Source organism: Crocodylus siamensis, chromosome 2 (genome assembly GCF_052110815.1).
Source record: "Crocodylus siamensis isolate JL-2025a chromosome 2, ASM5211081v1, whole genome shotgun sequence".
NCBI lineage: Eukaryota > Metazoa > Chordata > Crocodylia > Crocodylidae > Crocodylus > Crocodylus siamensis.
In genome coordinates, this window is record NC_143396.1 from 283316353 (window position 1) to 283340073 (window position 23721).

At 45.5% G+C, this 23721-nt stretch overlaps 2 protein-coding genes across 12 annotated transcripts in view; one reads left to right on the top strand and one right to left on the bottom strand.

Annotated features, from left to right (window-relative positions):
* FBXO34 (F-box protein 34) overlaps positions 1 to 11214 on the top strand; it is a 53848-nt gene extending 42634 nt beyond the window's left edge. For all 11 annotated transcript variants that reach the window (XM_090034237.1, XM_090034236.1, XM_090034234.1 and 8 more), the window contains one exon: positions 595 to 11214. In XM_090034237.1, coding sequence (XP_089890363.1) covers positions 595 to 2758 — 2164 coding nt within the window. In that variant the 3' untranslated portion in view covers positions 2759 to 11214. The remainder of the gene's footprint in view (positions 1 to 594) is intronic.
* ATG14 (autophagy related 14) overlaps positions 8193 to 23721 on the bottom strand; it is a 29845-nt gene continuing 14316 nt past the window's right edge. Inside the window, exons 2-10 of the mRNA XM_090034247.1 lie at positions 22913 to 22975; positions 22727 to 22769; positions 22245 to 22326; positions 17224 to 17461; positions 15936 to 16165; positions 15142 to 15259; positions 14075 to 14165; positions 13879 to 13964; positions 8193 to 12031 (exon numbers count right to left, since the gene is read on the bottom strand). Coding sequence (XP_089890373.1) covers positions 11725 to 12031; positions 13879 to 13964; positions 14075 to 14165; positions 15142 to 15259; positions 15936 to 16165; positions 17224 to 17461; positions 22245 to 22326; positions 22727 to 22769; positions 22913 to 22975 — 1258 coding nt within the window. The 3' untranslated portion in view covers positions 8193 to 11724. The remainder of the gene's footprint in view (positions 12032 to 13878; positions 13965 to 14074; positions 14166 to 15141; positions 15260 to 15935; positions 16166 to 17223; positions 17462 to 22244; positions 22327 to 22726; positions 22770 to 22912; positions 22976 to 23721) is intronic.

The window sequence follows — 23721 nt, forward strand, 5'->3', positions numbered from 1 at the left end:
CTTGTTAGTGAAATACTAAGGGATAGATCTGATTTTTTTTTTTTTTTTTTTTTTTTGAGAGGCATCAAGATCATATACCTGCTGCAATCCTTTGTATCCCTTTGATTGCCAAGTTCTCCAGTTGGCTCTGACAGCCAGCCTTTTGTTTCCTGAACAGGGTTTTTCTATTCGGTGACTGACTTGAGAATAAGGGGTGCACATGTTACAAGCCTCATGGTTGGATTATAACTGAATGGACCAAAAAATCTCTTTAGTAGCTAGCATCAAATCTTGGAACAAGGAGACAGTAGATAATAAGCAGGGGGTGGGGAGAGCATGTTTGTATTTAAGTGCTTCCATGAATTTTTATAGAGAAATTATGGCAGGAAACCTCGTTGTGCTCCTTGAGGCTCGTGAAACCGTTAGCATTAGCCTGAGTTCTTGGAGGGTGAACCGCGGCGATGTCCGCTGTCTGGGGAAGGTAGCACTGCTGCTGCCCTGTAGACTTCTGCTGCCTGTGGTGTGCCTGCGAGGGGCCTTGTGATGCTTGGAGTTGGGGGTAAGCAGGACCTGTCTCGGCTTTTAAATTTATAATGGCTTTGTTTTGTTTTCTAGGGTTACTGGCATGCACTTAAAGCCATATCTCAAGTTACAGAAGAGAGAAAGATCTCTAGAAATAAGCCAAGACTCCCTGAGAGCCCCACACATGAACCATCAGAGGTTGCCACAAGAGAAGTATACAAACAATTGCACCAAACTGAGCATTTTGCCGAAACCTTCCAGTGCGACACCATCTCGGAAGCGTTTGGGAATTCTTTACCCTAATACTATGTGCAATACGAGCGGGAAACCTCCAGCTGAAGGCCCAAGCCCCCAGGAGAAAAAGAGCACCTTGTCTGCAACCATCCATCAGGGGGATGAAGGGGAGGGACCACTGGATGTTTGGGCTGTGGTGAAGCCTGGGAATACCAAGGAGAAAATTGCTTTCTTTGCAGCCCAGCAATGTAGCAATAATCGGTTAGGCTCAATGAAAATTAAAAGCACCTGGGATATTGATGGCAGAGCAGCCAAACGGAGGAAAAAATCAATAGACCTTAAGAAAGCAAAGATTCAGTTGGAAAGGATGAGAGAGGCTAACACAAGGTGCTCTCAGCCTGAGCCTTTTGCATGTGGCATTGAGCATTGTTCTGTGCATTATGTGAATGAGAACGGTGATGGGATAGTTCCAGGTCGATCTCTATCTGTAATAGAGATGGTGGCTTTTCTGGAACAAAGGGCAAGCGCTTTGCTGGTGGACTGCACCAAAAACTGCACAAACGCCACTTCAACCAGGCTGACTGGTCAACCCAAAGGTGCTCCACCTGCCTCAGACCCCTTCTCCGCTGTTGGGACCTGCGAGGAACATCCCGAGAGGGACGCTTGTGGGACCGGCGAGCAGAATGAGCCCGTGCGGGTGCTGGACATGGTTGCGAAGCTGGAATCGGAGTGCCTGAGACGCCAGAGCGAGCGCGAAGCGGGGAGTCTGTCTAGAAACAACAGTTTCCGGAGGAACGTGGGGCGGGTGTTACTGGCAACCAGCACACCGGCCGAGAGCGAAACAGCGAAGGCATCTTCCGAAGCCCTTGATCAGGAGGTAAGTTTAGAGGATCCCGCGACGGCGGAGGATGTTGGGCAGAGAACAAAGTGTGGCCCTTTGGTTGACAGCGAATTATGGGAAGTCGCTGCTTCTGAACCACAGTCCTTGCCAGTGCTGGTGGATGCCTGTACGGTGAACACAGACTTCGAGCTGGCGCAAGACCCCTCAGCAGCAGCGAGCAGCAGGTACAGCTCTGAGAGGCTGAGGGAACCTCTCGTCTCTCCCCCCTCGGCATGCCCAAAAGCTGCTGGGCTGCCGCCACCTTCCTTGCAGAGCAAGAGTGTTCTCGATGTTACAGGCTCGGAGGTACAAACTGCTAACCCACGTTCTCCTCCCGTGAGGAAGGAGTCCTTATGCATCAGCATATCTGCCACCAAAAGCGAGAAGGGATGCAGGAAAGACCAGCTGTTCCATTTAAGCTCTGGTGGGGAAGATTCACTACCAGGGAGGCTCTTCTTTCCCCAGCCTGCTCGACAAACCAAGCGGGAGCATAAACAGTTGAGGGAAGGCGCTAACAAAACCCCACAAGCAGCAGCCCAGCAGGAGGATGCTTCTGAAGATGACAGTGTGTGTGTGAACAGCATTTCCACAGAGCCATTTACCCTCCCAGTAGCTCTCCCAGAAAGTGCTTTGCAGGTACTTGACCCTTCCTGTTTAAAAAAGCAGGTGTCTCATGACTTTTTGGAGACCAGGTTTAAAATTCAGCAGCTGTTGGAGCCTCAGCAGTACATGGCCTTCCTGCCCCACCACATCATGGTCAAAATTTTTGGATTGCTTCCCACTAGGAGTCTGGTGGCCCTTAAATGTACTTGTTATTACTTCAAATTTATCATTGAATACTACAATATAAGGCCAGCAGATTCCCGCTGGGTCCGCGATCCCCGCTACAGAGAAGATCCCTGCAAGCAGTGCAAAAAGACATATGTGAAAGGGGATGTGTCACTGTGCCGATGGCATCCTAAGCCATACTGTCAGGCTTTGCCATATGGGCCAGGGTATTGGATGTGCTGTCATAGGTCTCAGAAGGGCATCCCTGGATGCAAATTAGGTCTTCATGACAATCGTTGGGTTCCTGCCTGCCATAGCTTTAACCGCGCTATTCACAAGAAATCCAGAGGAGCAGAATCAGAAGAAGAGTATTAGTGCACATACACTTTCTTGTGAGATGTTATCCTTGGTAGGAGGAAATTCTTATGCCTTGTGCTGTTTACAGTGTATATAATTGTTGTGGTTTTTTTTTCCCCCCCCCCCACAGGGCTATGAAACTGCACATACTTAAACACAAGAGCCTTTACCTTTTAGATTTAAAGATTAGCTTTTAGCCCCATCCGTGTAAATAACACTATAAAAAAAAAAAAACTAATTGTACATATAGAGTCTACAGCTGGCTGAACAACTTTAATCACTACAATGCAGCTATGATAGTGTTGCGGCTACAGTTGTGTGTGTTTTTAAGTGTCTTGTTCCAAAATCTGTATATCCTGTATAATATATGAATGTTTCTGGGAAGAAACTCTAAATAGGTAAAGGTCAACTTGTTTAAAGGATCTTCAAATGAATTAACTGGACAACCTTTAAAATTAGGCTAGAACAGATATGTCATAGTAGTGTGGCAGTGGACAAAAAGAGAAGAATATTATTGTATAGTCAGAATATAAAAAGGTTCTTGTCTACCTTACTCTAGTTGTCTGGTTTTTGGGGGTTTTTTTCTTTTCCTTTTTTTTTTCTTTTCTTTTAATAAAATGTGCATTCTGGATCTGCCTTATCTGACTTCCTCTCCATGTGACACTGCCCTGAAATCAAGTGAGGTAAAACCTATGGGTGGCAGCTTAAGCTGTGGTGTAGCTAACAAGAACTTCTACTTTCAGCACATGGATGGGAAGGGGCTACCTGGGCCACTGAGTCCAGCCCTTCTTGCTGGTAATTAACTGCTTATCCAGTCTTAAAACATGCCTGCTCCACACTGGTACTTCAAGAGCAGAAAACCAGGGCAAAATCTGAGGAGAAGAGACTGTGTAGCAGAGAAATGAACCATTTTACCTTGTGCAGAAGACTCCAGGAAGAGGACCATGTCCACCCTACAGAGGAAACCACTGCATTTCTTTACCTGAAGAATTCCTGATTCTGTGCTTGAGTTTGACCCTGGACAGGAGAGCAAGACCCTCAAGCCAGGTGCCTGTTTGGTTTTTAAATCCTGGCAGAAGCTCCAGAACCTGCCAATCAATTTGCAGTCTTTGCTGTAGGAATTTGACTGTTGTATTTAAAAATTAAATGGCAAATGACTCTTATGAAATGGCCTGTCATAGGCATCAGGGGAACATTTGAGCTTGTGCTCTTCTATGCTAATTTTACTGCTTGACGCTATGGAGTGAGCTTGGAGCACCAACTGCAGGACTCAAAGGCAACTTTTAGGCCATGTCCACAGTAAAGTTTGGACTGGATTATGCTTTTTTTTTAAAAAAAGAGGGGGGTACTACTAAGCTCCCAAATTTAACTCTCTCTTTAGTCCTCAACTGTGGCTTGGTTCTAGTTGGCAGCTGGCTACTCATGTACTTCTGTTTAAATTGGTGAGATGACTGCTGTCAGTTGGACTAGGCCCAGTAGAATAAATGCTGAGCCAGATGGTGGGACTGGCCTCACTAGCTATTTTGCTTATGTGAAGTTCAGCAAGGTACCCCTTAGGTACAATTTGCTTTCAAGTGATAAGACCCCAGCTCTGGGGGAAATTAGCCTTAACTTAAAAGAAATTCCAGGCAGTGCAAAGTCCAAGAGCAGGCATGTGGACCCTCCACAAAGGCTCCAGCCTTGGGTTTTGAGCTGTATATGCTTCTTATCTGCCCCTCTTCCTGACTTCTTGAACAAATTCACCCTCTTCTGTCCAAACTGAGCAACCAGTGCAAAGACCTCTAGCTGTACAAGATGACTCTCTCCCAAATGAGAATAAACACAGGACTCCTAACAAGGCAGGGCTGGAAGGGACCCTCACAAGATCATCTAGTCCAGCTCCCTGCTCAAAGCAGGATCATCCTTGACTATGCTGTCCCAACTAAGTGTCTGTCTAACCCGTACTTGAAAGTTTCCAAGCATGGAGAATCCACTTTTATACTTGGCTATGCTCAGAGAAAGTTTCTCCTGATCTGCAGTCTAAATATCTCTGCTGGAGCTTCACACCGTTGCTCCTAGTCCTGACTCCTACAGCCACTGAGAAAAGCCTATCTTCAGCCCATGTTAGAGCCCCAGCCAGACAGGGGTCTTGCAAAAGCATTATCCAGTCAAAATACCAGCTGTGCATGGCAGTAATTTTATCTGTAGATGCAAACATCAGTTGTAACAAATTGGAAGAACAAGAGCTCCAAATTTTGAGGATTAGTTAGGTAAAGACAGATCTTTTCAGGCGAGGCAGAGAGGTGAACATCCAGCTTCCAGGAAATAAAAAGATACAGCCAAGGGTGTGAGTGACCAGCCCCAGAGCATCAGCACTTAATTCAGCAGGGCCAGAACAAACTAATTTAATCTCAAGTAAACCTGTGGAGTCTCCATCCCTAGCAATTTTCAAGAGCAGGTTAGAGAGATTCTGGGCTTGGAAGGTTTAATCGGCTTGAGCAGGGGGCTGAACTAAATGTGATCTGAGATCCCTTCCAGCCCTGCTTTCCTGAGCCCAAGAGGAGCCATTAACCTTAACCCAATGTGCTGTAGTGATAACCTACTCAGTGCAGGAGTAACAAGAAATCTAGTTCAGGCAGAGCTTCCTGTACATGCCTACCAGCCAATGCCAGAAATAAGGGAAGGCAGGAGGCAGCAAATGGAGGCATGCCACTGTCCATGGTGACATGCACTGTCCTGTTACTGTCATGGCTGGAAGGGGTGAAGCAGCAGCCTGTGCTGAAAACTGGTAGAGTTTTCTGTGCGGGCCTTGTAATATAGTTTAGTCTAGTCGTTGCACTTCATGCACTCTGGGCAAAGTAGCTCTCCCAGGAAACATTAAGCAGGCCAAGACCATCAACATGTAAAGCTTGGCTTCATTTGAAATCATTGCATGCTCACTGCTGGCTTCAATAGGCATAGCCCTGGCCACAGCAGTAGCCAGGCCTTGGGGCAGCACTCCCCTCTCGCTACTGCTGCAGTGCAGAAACTTTGGGCTTTCAGGCTTGGCTGTTCAAAGACAAGTGAAGTTAAAAACCTAAAAGGAAGGTGTGACTGAGCTGAACAAGCTGTACAGAGCAGCTGCTAAAGGCAAGGGCAGAAGAAGAGCAGGCTCCCTTGATAATAGACTCTAAGCTGTAACTGGGGCCCAGCCCTCCCACTCCTGAGGAACATGAGACTTTACCTAAACCACATGCTTGTTCCATGTCCTGCCCTCCAAAACCCCTCTGCTGAGAAAAGCAGCATGCGGAGACCATTTGGATTTGCTTCATAGAAACCGTTGGCATCAAAGCCTCAGGTTTAATGCACAGCAAGGAGAAAATGCTCTCCCTGCCCCCTCTTCTTGCCCAGGGTCATTGAGATAAGATGCTCTTGCTAGGCAGCAGCAAGGCAGGGCCCAGCTGAAATAGCAGCAGCAGGCACAGAGCAGAGGAAAATATCCTGTAACTAGATAAGGGCTGTTGAGGTCACTTCTGGAACAGGGCGTGCAATTCTGGCCAGCTTACTAGGACAAGGCAAGGGAGGGTGAATGAGGTGGGCTGCGGCTCCTGAGTCTGATCCAGCGGCAACAGATTCCTTGAAGACTATTCAGCCACAAAAGGGAAAGAGCTCTGCCCCCTGAGCCCAAGTGGGCACTCGGAGACAAGCCGTGCACAGCTGAGTAAGCACCACTGCCTCTGCCTTCCCCATGATACTGTAGAGAAGATTGTGTCCATCTCTCACCTAAGCATCAGCTCTTAAACAGCCTCTTGCTCTTGAAGTCACCACCCATGGTACATAAAGGGGTAGAGCTAAGCTCCACACCAAAATAAATGGCAAACTCCAGCAGAGATGCACTGTTCTCTTTCCTCCTGGTCCATGCAGGGGTCTGTTGAGTGCCTGGTTCAAATGAAGCTAATTCTGTCCCTCCCTCTGAGTCCAGGCCCTGCTGGTTATTCCATTAAGCATCTGGGGAAAAGCCCATTTCAGACAGGATGCTCTGAAGATTCAGGGCTGACCTGGTAAAAGAGGATGACTGAAAGCAACGGCTTCCCACCTCACCCTGCCAACAGGCTCTGGCTCAGCTGTAAAGCAACCTTTGAAGATGGGAAGAGTGCCCATGATTCCTAATTGTCCCAAGGTTTTCTTCCAGCTGCCCTGAAGCCTCTGCAGCTCCCAGAATATCCCCTACCTCACTGCTGCAACCAAGCCTGTCCAAGCTGTCATGGCTCACTTCAACTACTGCAACAAACCATCTCAGCACCCCCAGTTCCATACGAGATGGGGCTGCTACAAGCTTTGGTGCCCATAGCATGATCATAGCCTTCTACTGGCTCCTTGTCAGCTACTCCCTCAACCCTGCCCTTCCCTCCCTTCCAACCTCTGTGCACGCGGTTGGCCTCGTCCTCAGTGCTAGCCCTTTGCATGCATGTACACTGTGTGATCCCATTAAACTGGGCTCTTTGGCCTGCCTGGCAGGAACAGGTCTGTTTCACTAAGCTGTAGAAAAATCACCTTGGTTCCTCTTCCCTGCATACCATCTGTACTGAAATGGGGAGATCCCTGGGGCAGGGGCTGCACACACCCCATGTGGGAGGACTGGGACCGGAGATCAGGAATTCCTGGCTTAGCTCCGTGACATGGTTTCTGATGAGACATCAACCAACAGCAATGAAAGAACCTGGGTCAGTTAAAAGAACAAGGAGAGTCTCCCTGTCACAGATCAGTGTGTTGCAATTGTGGAGGAAGGAAAGAGAGGCCCATCTGTCCAGTCGGTCACAATCCAAAATGGGGTCAGCTGATCTTCAAAATTCATTTTCACTCCAGAAAGTTTCACACTTAAGAATCCACCATCTAAAACACGAGCTGTCCAAGACCAGGACCATTTCTTATTCTGTGCTTCTGCAGCTACTGGTGTAACAAGGCCCTCATTTCAACTGGCACAAATAGAGTTAAATGTTTGAGTTAGCTGTTGAGACAGACTGCTTATACTGCTAGGGAGCATCTACTTACAATTACCTGATAATGGACATCAACAAACATGCAGGATCCCCATGTGGCAGCGTAAAAAGTAATTTACCCAACAAATAATTTAGTTGACTGAAGTCAAATGCACACTAGAAACATTCACCGATACCGCAACATGGCAATGTGCAAAACATTTCCGTACCTGCAAAGGTCCCAGCAGTTGCACTGGAGCCAAGTGCTTTGGTTGGTGGCACTTACTGCAATCATCCAAATGGTAAAAGCTATCACAGGAAAAAACAAAACAAAAAACAACCCTCTTCTTTGTCCATGTAAGAGTGTCCAACTAGGATGTCTTACTGGTCAGCAATACCAGCAAACATTTTTTAACACAGACTTGGCACAATACAGAAGGTATTTTTTGAATTTCCTCAACATGATTAAAATCCAAGTACACAGGGAAAAACATTCAACGCCAAAAACAACTGTAGAAAATTACTGTTAAAGATTTATTGCAGTAATACAATAAAATTTAGAAAAAAAAAGTGTTTATAGTTACATCTATTTTGGAAGTTGCAGAACAAGGCCTGGCTCTTTTTTTGTTTTTGTTGGATTTTTTTTTTTTTTTAAGATGACTAATGGATTCTAGGGTGCGTAGCCTGAGACACTTTAAAGGTACCCAATTTTCTGAGGATGGGTTCTTAGTTCCATCCACCCCTTGATGGTGGTCTAGATTGGGCACCCAACAATCAAAGGTCACGTTAGAAAACCACAGCCTAGATGGACAGAGCTTTATTCGTGCTACTGCAAACCATTTTGTAAACTCTCAGCTGGCTGCCTGCAAACAATATCCACAGCTCATGGACATGCTCTCCTCCCACTCGCTCCGTCTGCAAAAACAATCTGTACAATGACTCCAGAAAATTGCACTCCAGTTTGGGACGCACATGATTTCTCTCACAGCTACACATGTGCAGAACATTCACACAAAAAACAAAAGAAAAAAGAAAAACCCTGTAACAAAAGCATCCATTGAAAGAACAGTTTCCCATCTCATTTGAACCACTGATTGGCACCTTTGTGCACTTTTGGAGTGAAATTACATGGTTGAAAAATTGCTTTAAAATATGAAAAACATGATGCTTATGGAATTCTATGGCGTGAAGGGTTTTTTTGGTGAAATGTCAGTTAAATTATATGTTACAAATCAAAGGACTCAGAAGGTTGGAAGAGACCTCAAGTTCATCTAGTCCAGGGGTGTCCAACCTTTTTGAATGTGGGGCCAGATTATGAACTTTTTATCACCCAGTGGGTCGGTGAGCCATATTCAAAGACCTCACCGGAAGTGGTATCCCATCACCCCCTGGAAACGAAAGTACAGTGTTTACTTTTGTTTCCCGTCGCAGCACCTCGGGCCTCAGAAAAGCTTGGAGGGCTGCATGTTGGACAAGCCTGATCTAGTCCAACCCCCTGCGCATGCAGGATTTGCTATTCTTAAGCTAGCCCAGGCAGATGCCTGTCCAGCCTCTTCTTGAAAACCTCCAGCGGAGGGGATCCGAGACAAGGGCGGGCTACTCCTACAGCATGCAAGATTCCCCAAAGGCCTCCCCCATCCCAGACCAGGCCCTTCTTTGCATCCAGGATCAGATGCATTCAGTCTGGCCTGGCCCTAGGATTCTGGGACTTGCGCTTGCATGAAAACAATTCTAATCAAGTAGCACAAAGGCTGAAATGAAACTGTGACAGAAACATCTACACAGAAGGATATTTACACAGTAGAGTCCAGTGCAAAAAAAAAAAAAAAAAAAAATTCAATGGAGACCAGAATGAATCTGAGGTGAGAAACTAGTGGCCCAGTATACAGTACTCAGGAGCATCAGGTGATTGCTCATAAACACCAGGGATCTGATCAGCTGCAACTTGTAAAGTGCCTCAATTTGAATAGCAGCCATATCCTGGCTTCTCCCACCCTTGGGAAGGGTTTGAGTCTTGTCCTATCAGAGGGTCTAGGGACATTGCACAGCCCTGATTTAGACCGCATCAGACCAGGAATCTTGACCATTCACTTCATTGCTCCATTTCCCCAAATGAAGTCTTGGGCTGAACAAAGCAGACATGGCTGAGGATAAAACGCCTGATCTAACAGTTTATGTTCCAATAGTGTAAATGTAAGGGTCTTTGGTTTTATAAAGAAAGCAAGCCCCTAGTCAGAGATGGGGTAGAGGAGGCTTCCAACCAAGTCTTCTTACCGCACCCTCACGTCCGAGATCAAGTGGAAAGAATGGCCGTCTACGGGAGAGGAAGGGTAAGCAGACCTAACGAATGGTGCCCCTGGTTGACGACCATCTTACCTACACAAAGCCATCTCATCTCTGGGGCAGACCAGCAGTGCAGGATGCCCTTCTTCCAGCACTCCTCAAAACAGAGCAGTGAAGTAGTGCCCAACCGGCATCCAATGGTGCCACAAGTCTCATTTCTGTGGCTAGAGGAAGAATGCTCCCTTAACCCATTCCACCAAGACAGAAAGAGCAAGGTGAGCAAAGCCTAGACTCTGCATCGACAGAACACACAAAAGCACCAAGTAATGCTACACATGCATTTTGCTCACCACTGCCTGCCACTACCTGTCTGTACAGGACCTCTCTCGTGAGGAGTCTCCTCAACAGAAGTGCTGCCATAAGAGACTGTAGGGGAGAGCGGCAGGGAGCATCTGCTGGCAGGGGAGGGGATGTTCTTATATATTTCCCCAATAATTAAAGTGTCAACTGTATAAAATGTAAACCACCCATTTCTTGAAGCCTGGCTGGGCAAAACATCCTTAAGCAAAGTAATCCAGATCTGGGAAACAGAAGGAAATGGGAGGGCACTTGTTAGTGAAAGCATCTGTCTATAATCACACCTCCTGTAGTTTTACAACACCGCCTGACCGCGTTAATAACATTTCTGCGGGGAATTTAATCAACTTTTCTGCCCTTAAAAAACAAAACAAAACAAAAAAAACCCACAACAGAAAGAAGCCCACCATAAGCACAAAATAAAAAGTTTAAAACTCACATAGTGTGAAGAACACACAACTTCATTAAACTAGCTCAAAGTGAAACTCATTGACCTTAAAAATATGGTGCCTTTGTAAGTGATGAAGGTTATTGCAACAATGTGACCCTTCTGTATGGCTGAAAGTGGCTCTAGGCAAACGGACATCCAGTATTTCTTTGGTGTATGATATGAATATATTAATAGAAAAGAGACTGGGTGCTTTGGACAGCGTAACGTGAAACGTTTGGACAACCTACTAGTGGGGAAAAAAGTATGAAATGAATCCGTTTCCTACAGGAGAACTGGGTAAATCTGCAACCAAAAGTTAAAATAAAAAGCAAGCAGCTTTGTAAGTTACCATTCATGCTGGTTCTCCGTATTAAAAATATGGCAACAAAGATTAGAAACCGCATTGAAATGCATAATTTTCATGTCCTGAATTAGCAAAATACCCCTAAAACAAAACACCCCCCCCCCCCCCCAAAAAAAAACCCCTATTCTGGGAGCCTGCATTTTTGTCGTCAGCATTGTGTTACGACCCAGGTTTTGCACGCACAAACACAACCTGGTAGCCAGTTAATCAGACGTTCGTCATGTGTGGGCGTATTTGCACAACCGGAATATTTAGCAGCTCTCTCTTCCCCCCCATGCCTGGCCCTGCTCCAAGGATTGCAAATCCACTTCTTTAGGAAGTAAAAAACCAGAATCTGCTGCAGGGCTCTTCTCCATGACTCTGCAATGCAGATGGGCCCAAGGCACCAAGTGCCTTCGGAGAACAAGTCAGAAGGGCGTATGTGGCAAATTTACAAAATGTTACCGTCACAGTCATCTTGGGTAAATAAAAATGTTCTTCTGGTTTACAAAATTAAAGTCTGACCTTTTGTTTGTTCCAGGCACTACTTAACTGAATAGGGAAAGGTTTCCTACAGCGTCGGCTGGGGGAGGGATTCCTTCCGCTAGTCTGGCGAACTCGTCCTGTGTGCTCATTAACGGTGTCCAGTGTATGCCTTAAACCACGAGGTCACAGAGGCCGCAGCAGAAGAGATCATGCCACCAGCACTGCTGCTGGCAATCGGCTGGGACACCTGCGTGCTCTGACTCTGAAACATCTCTACCGGCTGTGAAGGGATGTCACAGAACCGTGGGCTTGGCAGATTTTCCCAGTCGGTCCCAAGATCCGTCTCTTCGTCGCTGACATGCTCATCTCCACTCTCGTCCGTCTCACCAGCAGCACTGGGGTCCACAAACTCCATGGAGTCTTCAAGATCAGCACTGACCTCGAAAGGCCCAGATCTGCAAACACAGACACAGTCCTGTTAGCCCCTCTGGGTGTGGAACGACAGAGGAAGTGTCGTTTGGTCAGACTGGGAACCAAGTCACAGCCAGGTCCAGCCGAGCCTGGTAAAAGGATACATTAGCTGTAGGTGCAATATGCCCCTTTGATTACCACCTGGCTGAGAACAATGGTCAGTGGCTACAAAAAATCCACTCTGGAAACTAAGTCAGGGCAGTCGGACTGGAACGGGCTATTTCAGTTTTGATCTGCAGAGCAGGAAGAATTTCTAACAATGCTCCCCTTTTGTCAGTAAATGTTGAAGTGTTAAAAACAAGCTGTCTGAACAATCGCTCACTGACGGCTCAAAATCTGCTGTGACAGCAGCTGGTTTTATGTTTAAAGCTGGCTTAAGCCAGGTCTACACTCCAGATTTCCTGGCACAGCAGTGCTGGCAGAAGCCCCTAGTAGCGACAGGGGGTTATGGAAAGGGTATGAATGCCCCCACCCCACACACACTTGTACAACTCTACCACAATCCCAAGTGGACCTCGTCAGCACATGCTTGTTAAGCAAACTGCATTTGCTTAGAAAGTTTGTCACAACTGTACTGTTCTCCTCTGCTGCCCCTGAGATTCACCCCCCTCCCACACTACAAAGACTCAGTCCCCACAGAACATCCAGCAGTATTGGAAACCCGAGAGCTGGCAGTTCTTAAATTTTTGAATCATGGCAACCTGCACGTTTTCTTAATGTAGCTTTTAAATGCAGTTTCCTGGAGAGATTTCTGGGACACAACTGAAAAGGTAAACAAGCTCCGTTGTGTGAAACCGTGCTGCCTACTACACAGTTCATCAGCAGAATTAAACCCTTTAGATGTGTTGTACTGACCTCTGCCCCTTGAGCACGGGGCAACTGAGAGCAGTGGTAGGCTCCCCTTTGTGGCAGGCAGGATGAGCCAAGCTCTGTTCCAGATTGTGAAGAAAGCCTCTTTGGTTATAGATGTTTCTGGCCCTGGCTCCACTAAGCCAGGCCCCTTCCGCTCCTGGCCCTTCCGGCCTTTCACTGTCCCAGTCTCTGAGGCTCCAGGTCTCCTCATCCCTTCCTCCCATCCTAGGGCATCCCACTCCCTACCCCCTTGGCTCCGGTCTGCCCTCCATTTCTTTCCCTTGCATCTACTACACCACTCCCACACACCACTTCACCAGCACCCCAAGCCTCAGTCCTCATTATCCCATATTCCAACCCACAAGAGCAGCACCAAGAAGCACAGGGTTCCCTGCTCCCAGGTTCTGGCCCATTGTCAAAGCCACCCTGCCCCAACTCCTGGAAAGAGCAGTTTCAGGCAACATCCAGCTCAGTCCCTACGGGTCTGTGCTGGAGCAAAGGACTCGTGGACTCTTGCTTTTATGCCTGCATTTAGACAAGTCTACTGAACTGCTGCCATTTCGGTTGGTCTGACACCACTTTGCAGTCACTAGTCCCTCTTATGCCTTTCCCAGCTAAGACCTAAAACCTGAGCACAGCTGGGCACCCAGGATGAACACCAGTGCCTTCACAGAGGGAAAAAATCCTCTCTCCATCATGTGGCATAAACAGCAGAGCCAATGGGGAGGGTGGACCAGACAACCTCTCTACTTCAGCCCGCAGTGGGAACAGAGCTCCGTGCTGTAATCAATACCCTTCACCCTCTCCCAGTGGAGCCCTTATATCCACTCTGGTTTGTTGTGTCAGGACCTCCCCCGACAGGTGCAGGGAAACGACAGGGAGGATTTGCCCTTTACTATTACTATAGCAACAATAAACCAGATTTTCTAAAATCTAAAAGAAACATTCCATCGTGAGGCAAGACACTTCCTTCTCTTACCTGCCCAGGTTTTCAGTGTCTGGACTGACCAAGTACATGAGGTTCCTGAGTGTGTGTAATGGATGCAACAGATCTAAATTTACATGCTAGAAAGGGAGGGAGAAAAGAAAAACAATCAGCTAGGTCTAAAAAGGGACTTGTAAGCATAGTGATTTTAAAATGTGTTTAAAAGAATCCAGAGAGATATTTGCCATACCTGAGAAAAACAAAGGTAAAGGATATTAGCATTCAGCTTCTTCACTGCCCCGGTAAACTTCCGCCTGCTCAAGTTCTCTCCACAGAATTCGCTGTTTAAAAAGAGCCACATGTTCAAATTGAACAGCTATTAAAATTACTGACTCAGGACATCTGCATCTGTTCCACACCACTCTGTGCTGGCTTATCAAACTACACTAGGAGCGAATAGACCTATATAAACCATACAACCGTGACTCAGAGCATTTGGGATACTGCACAGTCTCACCTTCTAAGAGCACGGCATTTCAGTGCACAATAGCTTTTCTGGCCAACTCTGCTCACTTAGTTTGTGAGCAGTCTTTGGTTTCCACAGGGATGAGTAAAGTGAACAGAATGTGGTCCCATAAAGCCCCATTATGGCCAGAAAGGTATCTCAGCAGTCTAAACCTCTTGTTCTCCATACACAGCAGCCACTGTAGCCACCGATCAGACTGAGGGTTGACTGAGCCCTCACCTCCTTGGAAAGATAAACTGAGTTTTGTGCAGTTTGCTGTATACAGACCCTATCTACTCTGCATATGCACTGAACGTCTAATGGGGTTTACATTGGTATCCCCCTCCCAACTACAGGGTAGCAAGCTGTATTTCCCACCGGACCTGCACTCTGTCCCAGAGAAAGTGGTTGGCATACAATACAGCCCAGAGCTGCAGCTCTCTCACAATGACTACTATTTAGTCACAAGAGTAGCCTCAACAGTACTATTCAATACGTCTAACAACTGCTGAATTAGGCCTCAATTTTGTGAAACTGAGAGGTCCTTTAGGATTCAAAGCTAATGCTCTTTTTCATTCCTAATTCACAATCACTGAATATCTCTGCTACAGAAGAGCTGTAATTCTGAGTTATGCCAAAGACTCCCAACCCATGATCCTTATAGCTCTGGCAGAAAAAAATCAAATGGCACAAAAATGCCTCAAACCATTACAAAATTCAGAGCCGCACAGCAGCTGAATGAACTGCTTAAAGGACAAAATTGAATTCAAGTCAGCTCTAAATCAGCTTCTTAAAGATTCAAAATGACTTGCCTGTTACACAATTTCTTAGGAAGATTTACATCAAGTATAAGAGACAAGGTGTTAACCAGCTGAGTTGCATAGCACAATGCAGCACTGATGGTGTAGGCAGGGTTATTATGTTCCATATCTAAAAGAAAGATATCACCAAAATCTAGTTTTAATCATATGCAAGTAGGCCCATTATTGAAATCGCTAAACAGTGCCGTGTGCCAGTATCCAGAACTGCTGAAATCCAGTGATCAGTCTCAGATTCAGATCAAATCTCAGGAAAAACTTCCTTGCTGTAAGAAGAGCAGGACAATGGAAATTGTGGAATCTCCTTCACAGGAGGTTTTCAAGAAAAGGCTGGATAAGCATCCACCTGGAACAGTTTAGGAATAGTGAATACCGCATCAGAGCAGCAGGTTGAACTAACTGATTCTTGAGGGCCCTTCCAGCTCTATATGGCTCCATATATCTGGCACAAGTTAGAAGGAAACAGTAATACTGGGAATAACTATTACATTTACTCTACAGCGAGTTAATTGTGTCAGGGCTGCAAATAATTTGCACTGTTTCTTTGCTAGAGTTTTGCACTGTAAATCTAATTAGTGTCTCCCCACCAAGAGAGCGTGCCAGAAGCTTGACCTCTTTATGACTGATTTATGATTGTGTTGTAAAAAGGCTCACTTGCAGCTAGGATACTTTTTGTGAGCAATGCAGACAGGCAGGCCACAAGCTCAAAGTGCCTTCTGCTGGCTACACAGCACTACAAGGATCTACAGAAGCTGGATTGCTCAGGAAGCCAATACTATGCTTCTTACCTGGTCCTGGCGTGGTTTTCTTCTCTTCCACCCAATTGTAATATGCTGAATAGTCTCCATTATTGGGAAGGGTTATCCAAGGACCAGTGATGCTGATGCTGGTGTCTCCGTTTTGATCGTCACACACCCACCTTCCAGAGAGATAGGTTGTTCTCCTGGCTTCTGCAAGCTTGCTCACAGTGCTAGAGGTCATTGCATTATCACTCTCGGAAGAAACATCCGCAGGATCTCTGTAGCACCCAGAAAGACACCACGCTGTAACAAAAGGCTTTAGAGGTCTTAAAAAATACAGGCAATGTGCATGGCAGGCAAAATACCTGAAATGGTAAACTACAAGAGTCTCTGCTACAAAGGTCAAAGTTTCTTTACATCTTTTGGTCAAAAAATCTCAGAGGTTGTATTGTTTTTGTTTTTAATTTCCAAGATGCTTTTGGATATCTTTAGCCTGAGTTTAAGGTAATAAAGGAAAGTATATTTGCCAACACAGTACATACATCAAAACCCTCCTAAGATGAGGAGAGGAACTACCTGGCCAGTTCTGCAAAGCCTGTGCTGGGAAAGGGGGTTCCCCCTAGTGGATAAACAGTTTCCAACCCAGTAGGTTACTTCAGCACCTGCCGGCCCAATTACAAAAGTCAGGGAGGTCAAGAAAGATCCAAGCCTGCCTGAGTCAATGGCCCACCAGACTAGTACAGTTAAAATGGGCCAGTTTCTGTAGCCCACAGCACACAAAGGAACAACTGCCTAGTATCATGTCCAGCCACCTGTGACCGCCCAATCCAAATGACCAAGTGACCATTTACACCTAGGTCAACCAGGACAGCCATCGGAGGAAGGTTGAATGAGGCTTGAAATCAAATTTCTAGTTTTGTAGCAAGATGTCTTGACCATTCTGCTACCGTATTCCCATTTGTTTCAGTATACCCACTAACTTCAATGAGACTATTCCTAGGCTTAAAGATGGGCATATGCTTAAGTATCCCCCTGAGCTGGGAGTTAGAGGAGGAGATGTAGGCTGTCAGACTCTGAAAACAAAGATGGGGCCTAGATGGACGTGCACTGAAGTAAAACATAAGCTGTTTTGAAAGAGAAAGAAATTAAAAAGGCAATATAAAATTGTGTTTTAATTAAGAAAAGAACCCACTTACTCTTTATACTCCCAACTTGCCAATCACATTTGATTAGGACCAAACAACACAGACCTAAAGTCCAAGTATAAATCTAGAGACCAGGCAATGGATATTAACTTGCATTAATTATGCTGTTCTAGAAGATCTGCCTTCCATACCTCATACCCGTCTTCACTTCTTCAATGGGAAAAATGACGGAGGTCAGCTCCAGTATGTGAGACCGTCGAAGATCTGCCAAGTGCTCATGCTGGGTTTTCAGATCACAACTCTTTTTTTCCACCAAGTCTCCCAGCCTGCGGTTATGCCTCTGGATCTTCTCTTTCTTCTCCTGGTGCCTCTGAGCCCTGCGATTAAGCTTCTGGTTTTCATCTTTAACTCTGAGAAGCCCCTCTGTGTCTGAGAGAGCAAGAGACATTAGCTGTAGGAAACAAGCTGTGATCTACGGATAGGTCATGGAATTATTAATGTTCAGGGAAAACAAAGCATATGGCAGCCTAAGGAAAAAAACGTTTCACTGCTATTCACCACTCACTATACCAGGGTACAACACTTCAGTCTCTTTTGAATTGTACCCTGGGCAGCCATCTCTTACTCTTCTCCACCCCCGCACCTTCTCAGGCAGTGTCATGGAGTGCAAAGCATTCTGGGCACAGAAGTCCTCTGGACTGGCAATGGAGTTTGCTGCTGCAGGAGAGGGGGGGGGAGGGACTTTCACCCCATCTTTTTGCCACTGAAGCCAAGTCCAGAGGGTAAAAAAATGCTGACTCCAAGGACTGCTGCTGGTCTACAAAACTACAGTTCCCAGAACACCTTGCACTCTGGGAATCCCAGCTCTGGATTGCTGCTTCCTGGAGCTAGGAAGTGCCAGCAGAGCAAGGCAAGGCAGCAGCAAGGTAGGCTTCTGACTAACCCAGGGGTGAGGCATTCCTTCTCTTCTCCCTGCTCCCCTTCCTTCCCGCACCCATCCTGGTAGGGGGCACTGAAGGCACACCTGCTCACCCACCCCATGTTATGCTCCTAGAAGTTGGCACTGATCTTGTCTTCCACCCACCTGGACACTGAGCGGGAATGTCAAGATTCCCTAGTTTAATTAAGAAGCCGGTATAAACATCACAACAAATGCACATGTTACATGGTGTTGGCTCAGATGGCTCCCACTGCTGTACTCAGAACTAGTCTGGAGCATATGGTTGTTTACAATGTGCCATCCACTTGGTGCCCACCTGCTTGGGCTGGCTGTACATTGTCTGCACATGCGGAGCACGGGGACCCCAGCAAAGCAGGCCACTCCCTATGGCAGCATCAACCACCACCTCCATAGGCAACTGCACAAACTGTAACATGCAGCTGTACTGAACTGCTGCAGCTGCCTATGTTCAGTTTGGGTACCAGATACATTTGCATCCCAAAAATCTCTCCTTACAAGCATCTGCTAATCTGTTGTGCAAAATCATCCAACTCAAGAAAAGAGCTGTCACAAGCACATCAGTGGAGACTTTTGAAGATTCTCTCCATCTTTGAAAAGTGCAAGAAGATGCTGTACTCAGTTAAAGGTCTCAAAAATTCCTTTTCCTAACTTAGTTTGAACAAGAACGTCCAGTTGCCAGGCAATCAGTCACACTTCTTACAGTCTTTATCAGAAATAATATTGATCAGGTTTCTAATATTGTTCAGATTATTCACTTTCCAGCAATTTAAACAAGTACAGAGACATTCCCTAGTCTCTTGGGGAATGCTGTCTCAGTGCAGGACAGCAGTTCAGGGCCAAGTCCTGACATCGTTATTAATCTGTGAATTATAGATGACCCTAGAGTGACAGATGTCATAATGGTGTTCATTATGGTAAGGAGTCGCTTCATTATTTAAAATAAACTCTACATCTGTGTGTTAAATGTACCAACAAAATAGCTAAACAGCTTATTAAAATGGTTAAACTAAAGAAAATTAGTTCATAAACATGCACAGCGTATAACTTGCTGGAATAACTGAAGTTATCTTTACTTGCATATCCAATTTCTTGGGCTTATAATGCAGGAAAAATGAAGAGTTGGCTGCCTGAGCTCTGACAAGTGAAAATGATGCAACGTTTTTACCAGGTTACTTTAGAGTCCCCAAAAGTCCAGGTGAAAAAATAATGCATTTTCTTCAGCTTCAGAAAATAAATGATGCAGAAATAAGAAGTTGAGAAAACTGACAATTTGCTTCAGTAATATAGAAAATATTTAAACATTGCTGATTTCTTCTAGACATTGTCATGTCAGCAGCATAATTTAATAATTTGGACCAGCTCCCCCAAGTCCCCTTTTAAATGAATAAAAAATAATAAATGGGCAAAAACTGGTTTCCAAGTTTACACACACGCTGCATTTTGAACGCAACTTTCTTCCAATGATTCCAATCTATCTTTCATCACTTTGAGACCAACAGCAACGCGGGAGGAGATGTTCCAAATATAGTTTTTCTTTAGCAATTCAATCTGCTTGTAACAAAACCCCTTGAGACATGAGTCTAGGTGGGAAATCTTACCCCTTGCAGAGCCACACTTACAAAAACATTAAAAACTGTCTTAAGAAGTAGTAGCACAACTAGGGAAGGGGGAGCCCAGCACTCACCCTGGGTGCTAGCTGTAAGGGGGCACCGGGATTCCCCCTGCCAGGAGTCTTTGCTGCAATACTGGAAGCCCTGTACTGCCCAGCCACAGGAGCTGCGTAGCACAGCACCATACCAAGCAGTGTGTATGCGGCGAGAGTGAGGCGGGTAAGCAGAATGGAGCCTTTGCCAGAACAGGCACAGCCCTACTCCCAGTATGTACATATGGAGGCTCATGCAGAGCAGACTGAAACAACCTGGAGTGTTTGTGACTTTCCTAGGAACCCAGGGTGGGAAGGAATCTTAAGACATTATCTATTTCACCTCCAGGCAGGATCAAGTATACTTGACTGTTTCCAAAATACATTTATCTAATCTTTTTTTTTTTTTTTTTTTTAAAACCACAAGGAAGGGGCTGCCACCAACAACCCTGGACATCTGTTCCAATGTTTCATCACCCAAATATTTCCCTCTGATCAGCAACGCCCAACAAACAGTCTGCAAAAAACCCTACCATAAAGCTAGTGGCCACAGGGAATTAAAAATAGAGGTGGAGATGGGGCAGGGGAAATGCATAATATTACCCACAGTGCACTGTGTGCTCAGTACTCTTGCCCATGGGTGAGAAAAACCTGAGGACCAGTATCCCAGGTCCTTTATGGCCTATGGATCCAGAGTCTGTTTCTCTCCCTGAATGTAAAACTTTCCACTCGACTTTACTGAATTTTGTTCTGTTAATTTCAGATCGTCTCTCCAATTTATCCAGATCATTTCAAATTCTTGTCCTCCAGTATGTTTGCCAATGATCCCCATTGCTTGGAGTCATCTGCAAATGCTATAACTACACTCAATCTGTATATTTTTAGGGAAAGGGTTGAAAAGAACTGAACTGATGGGCAGAGACTCTTACAGGACTTTGAGATGCCCACCCAGGCGGACGACCATTTGGGGGGTTTTTTTAGTGTGTTTTTTCAACCAGCCATGCATCCAGTTTGTGTGTCTAGACTTCCTTCACTTGTTTGAGAACATCATGTAGGAGTGTCAAGATCCTTGCTAGGTACATCATCTGCACTCCTTCCCCTCATTCACTAAACTAATGACTTTGTTAAAGAGGAAGTGAGATGGGGGTGGGGGTGCACAACTAGCCTTAACAAACCCATATTGGCTACTTTTCTATCATCTTATTAGCCTGTGGACACTGGCCAACTGAATATTTTTTCCTAGAATCTTTCCAGAGATCAAGGACCAAATGGCCTTAAATTCTGAGTCTATCTTTTCCCCCTTTAAAAAGATAGGCACAAAGGTTGGCCTTCTCTGGTCCTCAGTCTTCCATGAATTCTTCAAGATAATTACTATATTCAAAAACCTGTCAAGAATGAATTTCAGCAGGTCCCATCAACCTCAAACCATTTATATTATTCAAACATTCTTTAAGCCAGGGTTGCCCAAATGGCAACCTATGAGTCAAATGCGGCCCACAAGGGTTAATCTGGAACTCCCAGGCTCCCACCCAGCTGCTGCTCCACCTATGACTCCAGCTGCAGTATGTGGATCCCCTGGGCTTCTCCTCCATCTGCCACTTCCAGGGCCTGCACCAGAGGGTGGTGCGGCATGGCACAGACAACAATATAGCAGTGTGCGTGGCCCCTGCTAGAAGTTGGACAGACCTAATCTCTCTTTGCTCATGATTGTGTGCACTGACTAATTGGTCACAATTCTTTTTTTTTTTTTTTTTTTGTGAAGACTGAACCAAAGATAACACCAAAATCTTTAGTCTTTTCTGCAGCATCTATTATTTGTTTACAAAGCCTTTGCCTTGACGCCTACTGCGTTTGTAGAGCCATGCTTGCAGCTCTGTTTATTTACTCAGACTTAATCATGTCCGTTTCCACTGGCTGTATGATTTTTCTGATTTTCAGGTTATTCAGTGCAACCATATCACTATCTTACTACCTTATCTTGCTACTTTTCTTTAGCATCAGGAACTTAAACATACTGTATTTTGTATTCTGAAACGTGATATGCCAAATCTCATATCCGTGAAGTCATCACTGACTCATCAGATGCATAAGTACTGACAGTTGAAGTACAGTGCACCCCTCAGGCAAAATTCCCATGAGTGTTGCTACCCAAGGAAGGATTTTGAGATGTGGCTCCAAACCAGGCAGCAGGGACAAGGCAGCACTCACCAATAACTACACTGAATTTACAGTAGCTAATGTGTTGTTTTATGCTCCTCACCACACTGGAACTGAAGGCAGCTGTCCTTGAAGAATAGCCGAAAGCCAGAATAAATTGCCAAACATTTACTGTTTAAAGAATGGTTTTAACACCCACTTACTTGAATAATATGCATCTATTGTTAATTAAAACCCAGACACAAAAATGATTAACAGAGATCAGTCACTGATTCCATTTCCTACAAAACCTCCCACATTACCCTCTCAAATGAGATCAGACACCATGATTCAAAGGGGAGAGTTTGGAAATTCACCATTTTAAAAACTAAATCTCAATTTTACGTGGACTGACTGGATTCTTATTCTTCAAGGCAAGCACTACATGCTATTAATGCACAGCCATTACTTACTTCTTGTCATCTCATCGTTCTCCTTGCAAATGGTTTGTTTCAGCTGCTCAATCCTCATCTTGCAAGACATTATTTTCCACCTCTGAAAGAGAACATGCTGTGCATCACAAAGTGACTTGCATACAAACTTTACAATTAACACCAATGCCTACAGCTACAGCGCAAAAAGTACCACCCGTATTTTTAACTGAGTCACACCCTAGGAATTTCAAATGGGTTCTTGTGCAAACAGAAAAACAAAAAAGCCATAAACAACAAGGAGCTTCCTGCAGCAAAGTCAGACAATGCAAAGGTCTTCTGACTAAAAACATTATCAAGAGTCGCAAGTAGTGCTGGCTTGGGACAATCTCCGCTTGCAAAACCAATTCAGTTTTGCTTGGATTATACTTTCAGCCATGCGGTACTGTCCTCCCTACAAATTAATCTGAGAGATCAAGGAATCTCAAGAGTTGGAAAACTAGTGAAGACTTCAAATGACTCACCAGCTGATCAGTAACCTCCTTCCCCGCCATGGCCTTCAAAACACTGCAAGGGGGGGAAAAAAAACCACAATAGAAGATTAACCAACCATCAGGACAACCCCAAACCAAGGAAGGTATAAGAAAAAAAATGCTCCATTTTTTCCTCAAAGAATGAAAACACCAACAAAATTAAAATGATAAACTTACTGTTTTTGGAATTCTCTCTGTTTGTTTTTAAGATGCATTAACCTCTCTCTCTTGTCTGAAAACCTAGAAAAGATTAGATCAATTGATTATTTATATTACACACTTTACATAGTGGGGTGAAGTGGTATCTTGCCATCACTCTGGAGGCAAGAGTCCCAAGTCCTGTTCTAGTCTTAAGCCAAAAGATGCCCCAAATCAACCTGCTGTAGATGGGTCCCTGGTCATTTAGGCTGGGGAACAAAGGGAACATGATGCTAGCCCTCTCTCTTGTGTGCTGTCAGGTACAGAAACTAGCGTGCCTTAACCATGCTACCTGAAAGCACCACTAGGCTCAAGCATGGGTGACTGATGCCACCCAAACTGGGAAGGCACTTGCTCCTCCAGCAGCCAACAACCGGTTGGAGGGGGCAGTCTCCGGTGGCTGGTTGCACATGCCAACCCAGAAGCAACATTTCCTCTAAGCTGGCTCTAAGAAGGAACGCTGCCTGGAAGGGCCAGCAACACTTCTGGCGCCCCCACTTCCCAGCCACCGCTCTCGGGGGGTGAGGGGCACCAGCGCACCTGCCTGCCACCCATGCCCGCCGCCTAAGCAGGTGACACTGGCTGCGAGGGGGTGCACCAGCACTCTCAGGTGGTACATGTGCACTCCCTACGCGTTGCCACTGGGCTCAAGGAAACCTTTGTATCACCTCATTGCATAAAGTCAAAGCATCAGAAATATTATTAAGAATCCTGAAGCTTAGCGCCATCTAAGTCCCTTCCTTTTTTCTTAGCCTCTGGTTAAGTTATGGTTAAATTCACATAAATCC